Genomic DNA, 12500 nt, shown 5'->3' with positions numbered 1-12500 from the left:
AAAAACCAGCTCTTCCCCACTCCAGTTCATGGGTCACCCATAGAGATGTACTACTACTGCCACACCTACATAGGCTTTGTATATATATACTCTTGTAAGACATCCTATGACCATATTTTTTCCAGTGATCAGGAACATAGAAGGAAGTACCCGAAATATATGGTTTGGAAACGTTCAAATAGTGTTTTATGGGCCTTTTATCTTCAGTAATATATATATATATATATATATATATATATATATATATATATATATATATATATATATATATATATATAGTACTTATCGAATAAAAATTCCCCTTCGGTTAAACATATTGAAAATATATTAATCCGAGGTAGAGTGAATTAGCTATTAAAGGACATTCCTAGCACGGGGTGTATGTATGTATGTATGATATATATTATATATATATATATATATATATATATATATATATATATATATATATCGTGTCTGTGTGTATAAATAAATACACGTGTTGTCATCAAGCAGAAGGAGAATTAGCACGAGCGCTTCCGTGTAAGATGTAAGAACTCGAAAGCTCTTAGCTAGTTCTTATCTTAAGCCTTCCTCCAGCTGAATGACAACATGAAACGTCGCAGTTAAAAGCGAGGTATACACATACATAAGTAAGTACATTTTAACTCTTTTGGGTGTACACACGTGATCGTATAGCTTATAAATGATGGGTTTTATCTGTAAGTAATTTAACGTGTATGTACGATACATACTTTATGTAGATATGTTTGGTTTTCCGCACTTATTCTCTGCCTTTTCCCTTGGATTATTTCATGTTTGCTTATATCATGCCTGCCAGACATACAGTAAATGTTTTCGAAAAGTAGCCATTATGGTGTGTGTGTGTGTGTGTGTGTGTGTGTGTGTGTGTGTGTGTGTGTGAGAGAGAGAGAGAGAGAGAGAGAGAGAGAGAGAGTCATTTTATTTTTATGCAGCGGGATAGAATTTCGTACCGTCCATCTAGTAAGAAAATGACGGGAAAATTTTTGCTATAACTCCAGATATTGCTTTTTGTTCCTTCCTGTTTAATGACTGTGGATTTTCACAGACAGAATTTTGTAATAGCTGAGATGCATCTTTTTAATGAAGGCTATTAATATCCGCTTTGGGGAGAGAGAGAGAGAGAGAGAGAGCGAGAGAGAGAGAGAGAGAGATAAACAAGTAAGGAGGTATGTGTTGGTGGTAATTTAGGAAGAAAAAGAGAGAGGAAAGGGAATTTTTTGGGGGGCCGGGGGGATATGTGTAGGTATCTCCCACCCCCTCGTGACGTCACTATCTTGAAACTAGTATATCTTTTCAATGCCGTTTCATTTTTTCATTTGTTTTTGTGGCTCGCGAAGTATCGATTGTTGAGGCGCTTTTATTCTCCTGTGTATCTCCCCCTACCCGTTGGTCTCCAACTTCCCACCCACGAGAGTCCTTTAGCAGTTTGTATTGTGCTTCTAAAATGATGGCTCATTTTTTATCCAATCTCTTCAAGAGATGGATTGGACATTTTTTTGAATGGCGTTATTGTCTTTTACGTAAGGGAGTCGTATTGTGTTGCTTTATCACAGCTGCTCTATATTCTGGTCAGACCTCAGTCTTTTCAAAAGGTATTATTACTATGTTTATCTAGTTCTCATGATTTTTAAATATATTGGTCACGATATTCACAAATGACTTACGAAATCATGTGGATTTTTTTTTTTTTTTTTTTTTTTTTTTTTTTTTATATTTTTTTTTTTTTTTTTTATATATATATATATATGAATATCACAAAGGACTATTTTTTCATACGTGTAATACTATATATATAATATATATATATATATATATATATATATATATATATATATATTTACACACACATATATATAGATAATATTATATAAATAATATATATATATGTAGATATATTTTTATAATATATTATATATTATATATATATTATATAATATATTTATAATATTATACATAAATATTTTATATATATATATATATATATATATATATATAGTATATTATAATATTATAATAAAAGGATTAGAACACTGGTTTAAAGCCTTAAAGGACTAATATTTCCTGGACTAAACCTTCCACCTTTATCAAGTAGGTGAATGAACAGAAGTTGCATTGGGCCAAAATAATATAGGTGGGAGATGAGCCCATAGAACGATGCATTTAAGGCCCGTATCTTCCCACAATAATATTTTTTTCGGGCCAATACTACTTCCGTTTTTTCATCCACTACTTGATAAGGATGGAATTAGTCCACCGAAATATAGTCCTTAGTTTTAAACCAGGGTTTTAATGGGCCTTTTATATGTAAGGACGTATTCCTGTTTTAAACAGAAGATTTTATACATCTATATATATATTATATTATATAATATATATATATAGTTGATATATATACTATGTAATATATAATATATATATATATGTGTGGTGTGTGTGTGTATATATATATATATATATATACTATATATATATATATATATATATAGATATATATATATATATATAATACATATAACGTACACTGTGTAATGGCAAGGCAAAGCTGAAAAGAATATTACATGGTTTTGTCTGGAGGGGAGGCAGCATTTGCCTACGCGAGACAGTCACGTTTCTGGTCCTGATTTAACATATTGGAGAGAAAGTCGAGCAGAGGGAACAGAAAGGAATATAAAGTTGTAGTATGTCAAGGTGATGATTATTGTGCAGAGGAGGATTAAGAGATGAAGAAGGGTTCGTGAGGAAAGACATTGCGATGATTGCAGTGAGAAAATGCTGTGTAGTCTTGAGATAATGATGATGATGGTGATGACGAACTACTAAAGTAGCAAGAGTAATTGTGAGAGAGATGAAAAAGCTTAGGATGACTGTGAAAGGAGTAGTCTTGAAGATGACGATATTGGTGGCGATGATCTGGGAGAGAAGAGTGGCTAGTAGAGCCTAGTGACGGCGATTATGTCAAAGGTGTTAGAGGAATTATCTTTAACATCAGGATGAACTAAAGGGGGTTGGACGATGGGGAGGTAGGATGGGGACCAGAATCGAAAATGAGAATGGTGGTATAGGTTAATTCCAAGAGAAGTAAGATGAAAGTCTTTAGTCTGAAAATCCTGATGTGGATTCTTGTCCCAGATCGCCAATAGTTGCTTCGTTGGTGCCTCTATATTAGCAGTTTCGTTTATGGAGGGAGAACCAGCTATTGAAGAGCTCTCTTGTGGACGTTCTTTCGGATTCCCTGGTTCCTCATTATTCGCTTATCCTTCTTTCACTTCCTTATGCTCTCCCATTTTTCAGAAGCTCTCTCAAATGCTGTGCATGCTATATATACGTATATATATTAAGTGCGTTTATGTATGTATGTATATTTGTATGTATATACAATATATACAGTATGTGTATATATGTATTTAATCTACCCTAGAGGTTTTACAAGTATTATGCTAATAAACAAACCTTTAACTGAACAAACGCTATCAAACGTTTTTGGTCTAAAGAATTATGATGGAACTCTGAGATTCAATTTTGCCTATATACTTTTCAAGGGCCCTTTCCTACAGTTCATTTTTGGCCACCTTACATTCATGTCTGATTTAGAGTAAGTGTCTGCATTTAGAAAAATGCCTACAATTGAGTATTCCAGTATTATATTATCAGTTTACTCATGTACCCATTGCTCCTACTGTTAAAAAAACAAATACGTACATATACTACTGCTTCCATAGTTACATCTAAATGAATGTTTTTAATTGCTGCCATGCCTATAATTCTATACTGGTTTAATTATTTTTAGCGACATTTTAGTCTTAGTGTTTTAACTATAGTTAAACTTGAGCTTTGTTTGTGGTTTGCTAATCTCGGAAGAGAGAGATAGACACAGAGAGGGAGAGTGCAGAGTATATTTCTTGTGAGTGCATTCTGAAATGAGAGAAAGAGAGGGTTGTTGCTTGCCTTGTATGAGAGAGAGAGAGAGAGAGAGAGAGAGAGAGAGAGAGAGAGAGAGAGAGAGAGAGAGAGAGAGAGAGAGAGATTTCCCTATGATTGGTTCCACCTAACTATTAAGGTGAGATGGGGGTGGGGATAGGGGCGGGGGGTGGGGCCTATCCCAAGGGGTTGCACTTGGTGGGGGGGGGAGGTGGTGATTACCTAGTCGGGGCCTTCCTTCGTGTGGACATAAGACTGATAATTGCAGTTATGAAATCAATAATGTAGGTTCTGCCTTCGGGGTTGAAATCAATGTGCCAGTATAAGCGGTGGCATTGCATCTTGGTTCATCAGGTAGGATATCAAGAAACTTGTCTGTTTTATGATTGAATAAGTACCCGAGTTGATTTGTGTGTTTTAAGATACAGTGAATGGACAATTCCTTAAGAGTGAGGCCATGCGAACAATTGAAGGTGTAAGTGCGATCTCGGCTAAGTTGTGATACATGGCAGGCGAAGGTGGAGAGCATCAGACGCCAGTTCGAGGGTTGTGGTGAAACAGAAGGACAATGGTTTCTGATGTTATGGAATGTCGTAGATTTTGAACCACCCCTTCTCTGACTTGTAGATGCATATGACTTTATAACGTTGATACCAATAGGTATACTAAATGCCTTGAATAAGCTCTAATTATTGACTCTGATTGATCAGCTGTGATACCCGAGATCGTCCGTCTTTAAAACCTCGTTGGCTGATAGGGAAGAGATCGTCAGCAGTCAGGTGTTTACGATTGCTTTCTTTATGATCTTCTGATGTTGGGATGTTAGTGACAGTGGACAGTGTGATTCCCGGAGATAGCTTTCCCTGTTTGGCTTCAGTTATTGAGGTGATTGTAAACTTGAGGATTTTTGCCATTTCATTTCATTTATTAATAATTCTCACTATACGAGATAGATGGGTTTCCTTAGTTCAGTTTTGTAAGATTTCAATTTTACTACCAGGAAGTAATCTTGTTCGGCTGCAGAGGTATGTCTAAGAGAGTCGGTTATCCTTTTCAGGCAATTCTTCCGTGAAGGGATTGTTTTGTAGTGGCGGGAGATCTGTTCTGGTGATGTGATAAAAACATCCATTTGCTTCGATGGGGCCATTTGCACTCCTCAATTCTTGAAATTTGCGTCCTAGTTAGAACAACCCTAGGGTAGTTCGTATATTCTTCCTCATGGTTTTAGGCTGCGAGAGAATATATTAGATTTTGTTTTTTCGATGGTGTCGACTTCAAAGTTTTTCAGTTTTGTTTTTCCTATCCGGATAAGATTGACGTGCCTGGTAGATTCTTGTCTGGGGCAGAATTTACATAAAGCTTTGTATGGTTTTGATGTAATGATGCGAGAGATTTCGATCCTAATTTGTTTTGCAAGGAGTCATCCAAGTAAATCAGCTATGCTTTTGATTTCAACGCAGTTTGTCTTGAGGAGGTTGAATATGTATGGAAATAAGGCGTTCTGTTTAGTGGTGTTTAGGACGTTCTTTTGACCATTATACCAGAATCACATGTTATCAGGTAGTGATCACAGATGTTTCTTAAAAGATTAAGAGTATATGTTTAAATTTAATCTCGAATGTTTTTTCTTCTCCCAACTGTTAGTCTGTTTCCAAATGAAATCTCTTGTAGTTGATTATACGCGTCAAAACATATCGAATGAGCGTTTTACTATCCTAGTTACTAGGGAATAATCTCGCACCGGGACTCTTCCTTCTATCCATATTGCATAAGGAAAATTAAAATCCCCCACTACGAATATATGCGGTTCTGGTGAGCCAGTGAATTTATGACTGATGGTTATGTTATTAAAGATGATATTCTAGAAGGACTGCTCCAGTGGTAGTCATGGGATTGTGTGGACTGTAATGTGGAGCGGGCGGGGGGTGGTATGCTAGTTAGATGACAATGATTAACTTGCTGACATGATTTGTTATAAAAGAACCTATGTTATCATTTGATCTTGATAGTATATTATAAGTATAGTTGTGCTTAAGACGATAGATATGCCCTCTCTTTCGTCGGGAGACACGATTAGACAGTATTTGAATAACCTATGGAGAGTTTAGCTTCAGCTAAGTTAGCCTCTCAGTGGAGAGAGAGAGAGAGAGAGAGAGAGAGAGAGAGAGAGAGAGAGAGAGAGAGAGAGAGAGAGAGTGAGTTGGTAGTGGGATTGCAAACCTATGTTGCTTTGATTTTGTTTGTGTTTGTTTGTTTGTTTGTTTGAGAGAGAGAGAGAGAGGTTTTTTTTAACCAAACCTAGTGTGGTCTTCATGCAAAATACCCCACTTAAACAATTGCTTCCGGTTTCCATCAACAAAAGTCCCGGACGTTGTCATGGCGACATCGCTCTGGTTAATCCCCCTTTCACACGTCAGTTATTTGTTCTGGTTCCACCAATTCGTTCATTTGTTCCTGTTTTTGCTTTTGTGATCCGAAAACAAAAATTGGCGCAGATTGGCACACTTCGTTAAACACGGAAAAAGGCCTGATGGGGCGAAACCGGTTTTGTTAGGGAAAAGGGAGCGAAGGAAGAGATGAAAGAGGAAAATAATAATAATAATAAATGTGGAGATTTAAGGAAAGAGCTATGAATGCGGTGGTTCCAAACCTCCGCCTGTTTTGCCCCGTTATTTGTGCTTTCATTTCCGGAGTGAGTAATCTGCTTAGTTTTGTGCATTGTGCGGCCCCATTATTTTGATGACCATCACAATGCATTGATAGCATTTTCATGGGGATTTATATGCTCGCACAACTGTAACAATATTTATTTGTTTAGTTATTGATGATTGATTTATTTGTTTACATTTCGGTTTCCTTCTCGAGAGTTTTGCTGCTGGGAACTGGATGGTCTCGGCTTGTTTCGTATGAGTGCAAGTTAATCATAAACCACATTATTATTATGGTATTGAAAATTACCCTATTTATACATGTATTATATATATAATTGTTTCATATATAGCTATACACAGACACAAACCCAGACAGAAACAGATACACACACACACACACACACACACACACACACACACACACACACACATATATATATATATATATATATATATATATATATATATATATATATATATATACATATATATATATAGCCTTGCTCTTGATAGTGTATAATATGGGTACTGCAATTTGATTTTTCATACTTTACATACATATATTTACATAATGCAAATTATGATACTTATTCTTTTAATGAATTATTCACTGTTTGATTACATTATTGATTCCTCTTTATGAAAAGTGTTTTTGTAAGTTATATTTGTACTTTTGATTTGTCTGTCATGTCTTAATTTAATGTGTGCAAATCATTCCAAATCATCATAATAGTTAACCTTACCATGTCAGCGATGAAAAGATTACTGTTATCGATACTGCAGTATAATGTTTCTCTGTGTATGGATGCTCGTGTAGGAAGGTAATTAGGTTATGCTAACAAAACGAAAAGCTATATCAGTAATGATAAATAAACAGCAGTTTTCCAGAACATATTTCAGTCGCAAATAATCAAAACGCAACCGTAACTGCAACAATTACAACAATTTCAGACCCATGTTACTACGCTCGCTTGAGCTCGCAAATCCGGCTTATGATAAAAAGAGTCATAATTCCCAAAACAGTGCATACCAACCGGTGCGCTCTCGTTGTTGATTATGGTACATTTTCTTTATCCTGGAAAATCCTTGATCCACTTAATGGATGGCCACCATTTCCCCAAGGCATGAACGATACGGGGATCTTTTCCAGCATCCTTGGAATATCACGCTAGACACTAATGGTTCCAAGTCCACTGGGACTAATTCCGTTGGTTGAATCTAAACCTCTCCCGTTTTCTTTTTTTTACTTGGTGTTTTTTAAGGTGCCTTGGGTTATAAAGATAATGTAGTACATGTTGTCCATGCGTGCAAGTGTGTATGTGGAAGGTGCAAAGAATAGGACTGGGAACAGATCGAAGAGGTTGAAGACTAACCCATTTTCCCCAGTAGAATTGATCGTATACGTATTTTCGAGGGATCTCTATGATATGTTTACTGGATAAGAGATTGTTTGTGAACAATGTAGGTAGTTTCATTTAATTTCATCTTTCATAAAGTACGTGTTTTGAGGTTAAATGGATGTATAATTTTTGTACATCGTATATTTCAAGTCTAGAAAAAAAATAAGCAAAACAACTTCAGTGTGGTGTATCTTGAGAGGAATGATGGTTGTCATTGTTCTCCAGGTGCTGTCGACCCATAGTACGTTTCGAGTACTGTAATTGTTTAGAGCGAAACCGGTAATAAGCTTACACCTAGATGAACTGATATGCTCTTTTGTTTCAATTACCGCTGAGGGAATAGATTAACTTTTTAGTCTTTACCAAAATTTAATGATCAGACTGATTCGAGAAACTTTACTGAGAGGTCGAAATAACGTGACATACTGTTAAAATAACATCTGGCTTCAATGCCTGTGTTGGAAGAACAATACTGACTTTATGGCCTTCACATCTTGAAAAGTGGTCATAAGTGAGGAGTTACCCTTGAAAGTAAGATATTGGCGCTAAGGTATTATAAAACCAAACCTCAAAATGGTTCAGCACTGCTGTACCTCTTTGCAATGTATTTTACCCGAAGAGAAGCAGCTTCAGGCAAAGTGGGTCTCGTCTTGGTTCGATGGATTTTGTAAATAGTTACTCGTTTCATTTTATCAGCTTTGCTAAATGTGCCTTTTATGTCATTTAAATGCTGAAATGTATGTTTTAGCTGTGTGATAACGGGACTATTTTGCTGCTTGGGCGTTTTTATCGGAGCTGGTTGATGGACATGACACTGTCAGATCTGGTTCTCCGAAAGGACTATGTTGGTGTTTTTCGTCTGGGTCTTCCTGAATTTTCTCTCTTATGTAGGATTAAACTAAACCATTTCTAACTCTTGCATAGACGTTCAAGACCTATTAGTGTTTCATGTAAAAACTTTATTTGTATAGTACGAAATCTAATAATCATAGGAAAAGAGAGCTTACGTAATTGGTGCAGGCTTGGAAATAAACGTCGCAGTATGTTGCCTGGTAAGAATTTCAACTCCTTTTTGCTCAGCGTAGTAGGATGGTTTTATTTTTCTTTGTTCGGTTATTCACCATGTTTTGTAATATTTGCGCATATTCTTGTCATTGCATCGTGGGCATCAGTTTCATGCAGTGCAACATATATATATATATATATATATATATATATATATATATATATATATATATATATGTATATATGTATGATATGTATGTATGTATAGTATATAATATATTACAGATATACGTTACGTTTTCAGTAGTGTCAGGCAGGTTTTGTTTCCAAAGCGTTTTGCATCATATTATGTAGCCTGTGTTGTCTGTGATCAATCATTGATCTGATTTTCTGAAGAGAAATTGACGCTTTTTAAATAAGACCGAAATTGAATCCTCTCGTCGCCCCGCCACGTTTTTCAAGAGGCCATTTATTCCTCGTATTTTAGATTCGTAGAGTGGAGATAAATATTACATAAATAACTGATAGTTATATAAATATTACATAATTAACTGATAGTATTGCTATTTATGTATTTCCTTTTTGTTTTTTCATATGTGTTCGTCATTGTTTGTTTTCCTTTTTTTTATATACAAAGACTTTCATTTTATAAACGCTTGCTTGCCAAGTCTCTGGTTTTTGCTTCAAGTATGTGGATACATGTGCTCATTGTTATTATTATTATTATTATTATTATTATTATTATTATTATTATATTTTAAGAGTTTTAGAGTTTTCAAGAACCAGGGCTTGGCAGTCATTATATATATATATATATATATATATATATATTATATATATATATTATATTATATGTATATATATAATATATGTGTGTGTTATATTATATATAAGTATATATAGATATATATATATATATATTATATATATATATATATATATATATATATATATATATATATATATATATGACCCAAGCCTTGGTTCTCTTTCAACAAATTCTAAAACTTAAATAATAATAATAATAAAAATAATAATAATAAAATAATAATAATATCTATCTATCCATTTATAAACATGTATAGATATAAATACATATGCAAATATATCTGTATGCATAACAATTCCGGAAAGTTCTATATTAAACTTGTTTTAAAACGATTCTTCCCGCAGAGCTTCCTGCCGTTCCAGTCCATCTACTGCACGGCTCTCGACCAAGACATTGAGAATTGCACTAACCTGAGTGCTACCTGTAATCTTCTCCAAACTCACAAATTCATCGAGGTAAGCATATTTTATTTCTGCATTTCGTCTCTTTATTTTTCTGTAAAAGACAGCTATTGAATAGGTGGCTATTTGTCTGTCCATCTACACTTTTTCTGTCTACCCCTAAAGATCTTAAAATCTACTGGGGGGAGAGGGCTACAAATTGTAAATGAACATCTCAAAAGGAGCATGGGATTCAGATACGATCGACAAGATTTTCATTCAACCAACGCTTAAGAAGATTAAAGGAAGATTATCAGCGGGGGTGTTATCCACCCTCCAATCATCAGACATACCAAAGTGCAGCCCTCTAGCCCCAGTAGTTTTTAATTTTATTTAAGGTTAATGTTGGCCATGATCGTGCGTCTGGTAACGCTATGACAGACCACCACTGTTGTACAGAGAACTTCGGCCCTCAAAAATCATATTTGTTGTTCGTGTTAAAAAGGTGAGCGTGTTCGCTATGTATAACTCTTGCTGTGAGTGTGGTCGAGTAGATTGTTCGCTTTCATCAAGCTGCCTTGCACCCTCTTGTATAAATTCAATTTCAGTTTCTCTGGGTTTGTGGTTAAGTGTTTGTTGGTCTTGATTCATTATTCGTTATTTTCCTTGCTCTTTTTATTACTTATCCATTATTTTTTACACTTTGCTCCACCGAAGCCTACTTTGCAATTTACTTGCCATGTAGCCTCGCTCCACTCAAGTTTTGATCAGTTTTGATAATAAGAGAGAGAGAGAGAGAGAGAGAGAGAGAGAGAGAGAGAGAGAGAGAGCCTTGAATGATATCTTTGTAATTCATTGTACGAAGTCTATTTATACACATTTAAAGGTTTCAGTGCCTGCATCTAAATGCGCGCATGTGCATTTAAAACTTATTATCTTAAAGATCATCACGATTGACCTCTTATGAAGAAATTTGCGTGGGCCTTCTGATATTGTTGAGAAGTGTTCCTTCGGCAAAACTAGTTCAAACTGGTTATGCGATGCTATATCGAGACGCGGACGAGCCATTGTATCTCTAATCCCCGGTAACATTGTATCTCTAATCCCCGGTAACAAAAGGAGTATACCCATTGTGGAGGTAAGTCCTGCTAACAAAACGCATATTGCCCACCGATTCGAATATAACCGAGATTCAACCTTTAGTTCATAATATGGGGATTTGCTACCATCGAGAAGAGACGAATGGTAACCGAGATTCATATTAAAGTCGTGTTGTTGTTATTGTAATTTGACCACTGAATCATACTCCTAGAGTCTCTAGCAAAGGATTTATTCTTAATTGAAAATCAAATATGGAGGAAAGACAAGCTAGAATAGTTAGGGAACTAAGTAAGAGGAAATCAAAATGAACGGACGAAAAGTAAGATGCGGAATCAAGGGAGGCTGTGAGGCCCACTGTTTACTGAGCCTCCCTATTGCTTAGAAACACAGAAGCCCTGGAATGAAGGTGGACTTGGTGCTTACTTAGGTTGCTTAGTTGTTTTGCTGTATAAAAACATCAGGTTCCACTCCTTAGAGCTCAAGTTGGCCTGCCACCTCGGTGGCCGCGAGTTCAATTCTCGGGCATTCCACTGGGGAGTCTGAGAAGTATATTTCTGGTGATAGAAGTTCACTCTCGACGTTGTTCGGAAGTCACGTAAAGCCGTTGGTCCCGTTGCTGAATAACCGCTGGTTCCATGCAACGTAAAAACACCATACAAACAAACAAACAAACAAACCTAGAGCTCACATATCAGTCTGATGAGTCTTCCATATAATTATTCCATTTAGGAACCTGGAGACCTTTAGCTTCCTCTGCATTTCATTAATGATTGAAGGTAACGATCCAAAAGGATGGTTTTTCATCAAGTGAAAAAATTCCTTGAACAGATTGCAGTGTTCGAACGTGACTTCGGAAACTAATATCCTTTCTTGTGTTTGTTAACAGTAAATAAGTTGTAGTTTTACTCAACTTTGAATACTAACTATTACTAACTATTATTCTATTTAAAAATATGAAGATATAACATTATTTACTCATAAATATTGAAAAACGGTAAGACAAAATGTGAAACTTCAGAGAACAAGCAGTGTAAATGTGGCTGTCATAGAAAACCGTTATTGTATCGTTTTAAATTGGGAAGCGTTGTGAAGTATATAATCTTCGATAGATCCTACATAAAGAAAGCATTAGCTCAACAAAATAAGACCTTTACCAGTAGTATGTCTCCGTTGTTGCGATTGATTTTTTTCC

The 12500-nt window shown here is 35.5% G+C and overlaps 1 protein-coding gene across 19 annotated transcripts in view; it reads left to right on the top strand.

Moving 5' to 3' along the window:
- Positions 1–12500, top strand: part of LOC135225223 (rho GTPase-activating protein 45-like) — a 617019-nt gene that overhangs the window by 495697 nt on the left and 108822 nt on the right. For all 19 annotated transcript variants that reach the window (XR_010316935.1, XR_010316936.1, XM_064264541.1 and 16 more), the window contains one exon: positions 10172–10282. Coding sequence is in view for 17 of the 19 variants with exons in the window: in XM_064264541.1 (XP_064120611.1) it covers positions 10172–10282 (111 nt within the window). In the remaining 2 variants the exon portion in view is untranslated. The remainder of the gene's footprint in view (positions 1–10171; positions 10283–12500) is intronic.

The sequence above is a fragment of the Macrobrachium nipponense genome, chromosome 13 (genome assembly GCF_015104395.2).
Source record: "Macrobrachium nipponense isolate FS-2020 chromosome 13, ASM1510439v2, whole genome shotgun sequence".
Taxonomy (NCBI): Eukaryota; Metazoa; Arthropoda; class Malacostraca; order Decapoda; family Palaemonidae; genus Macrobrachium; species Macrobrachium nipponense.
Note: the sequence above shows the minus strand (reverse complement) of the source record. Positions and strands in the feature narration are given on the sequence as shown.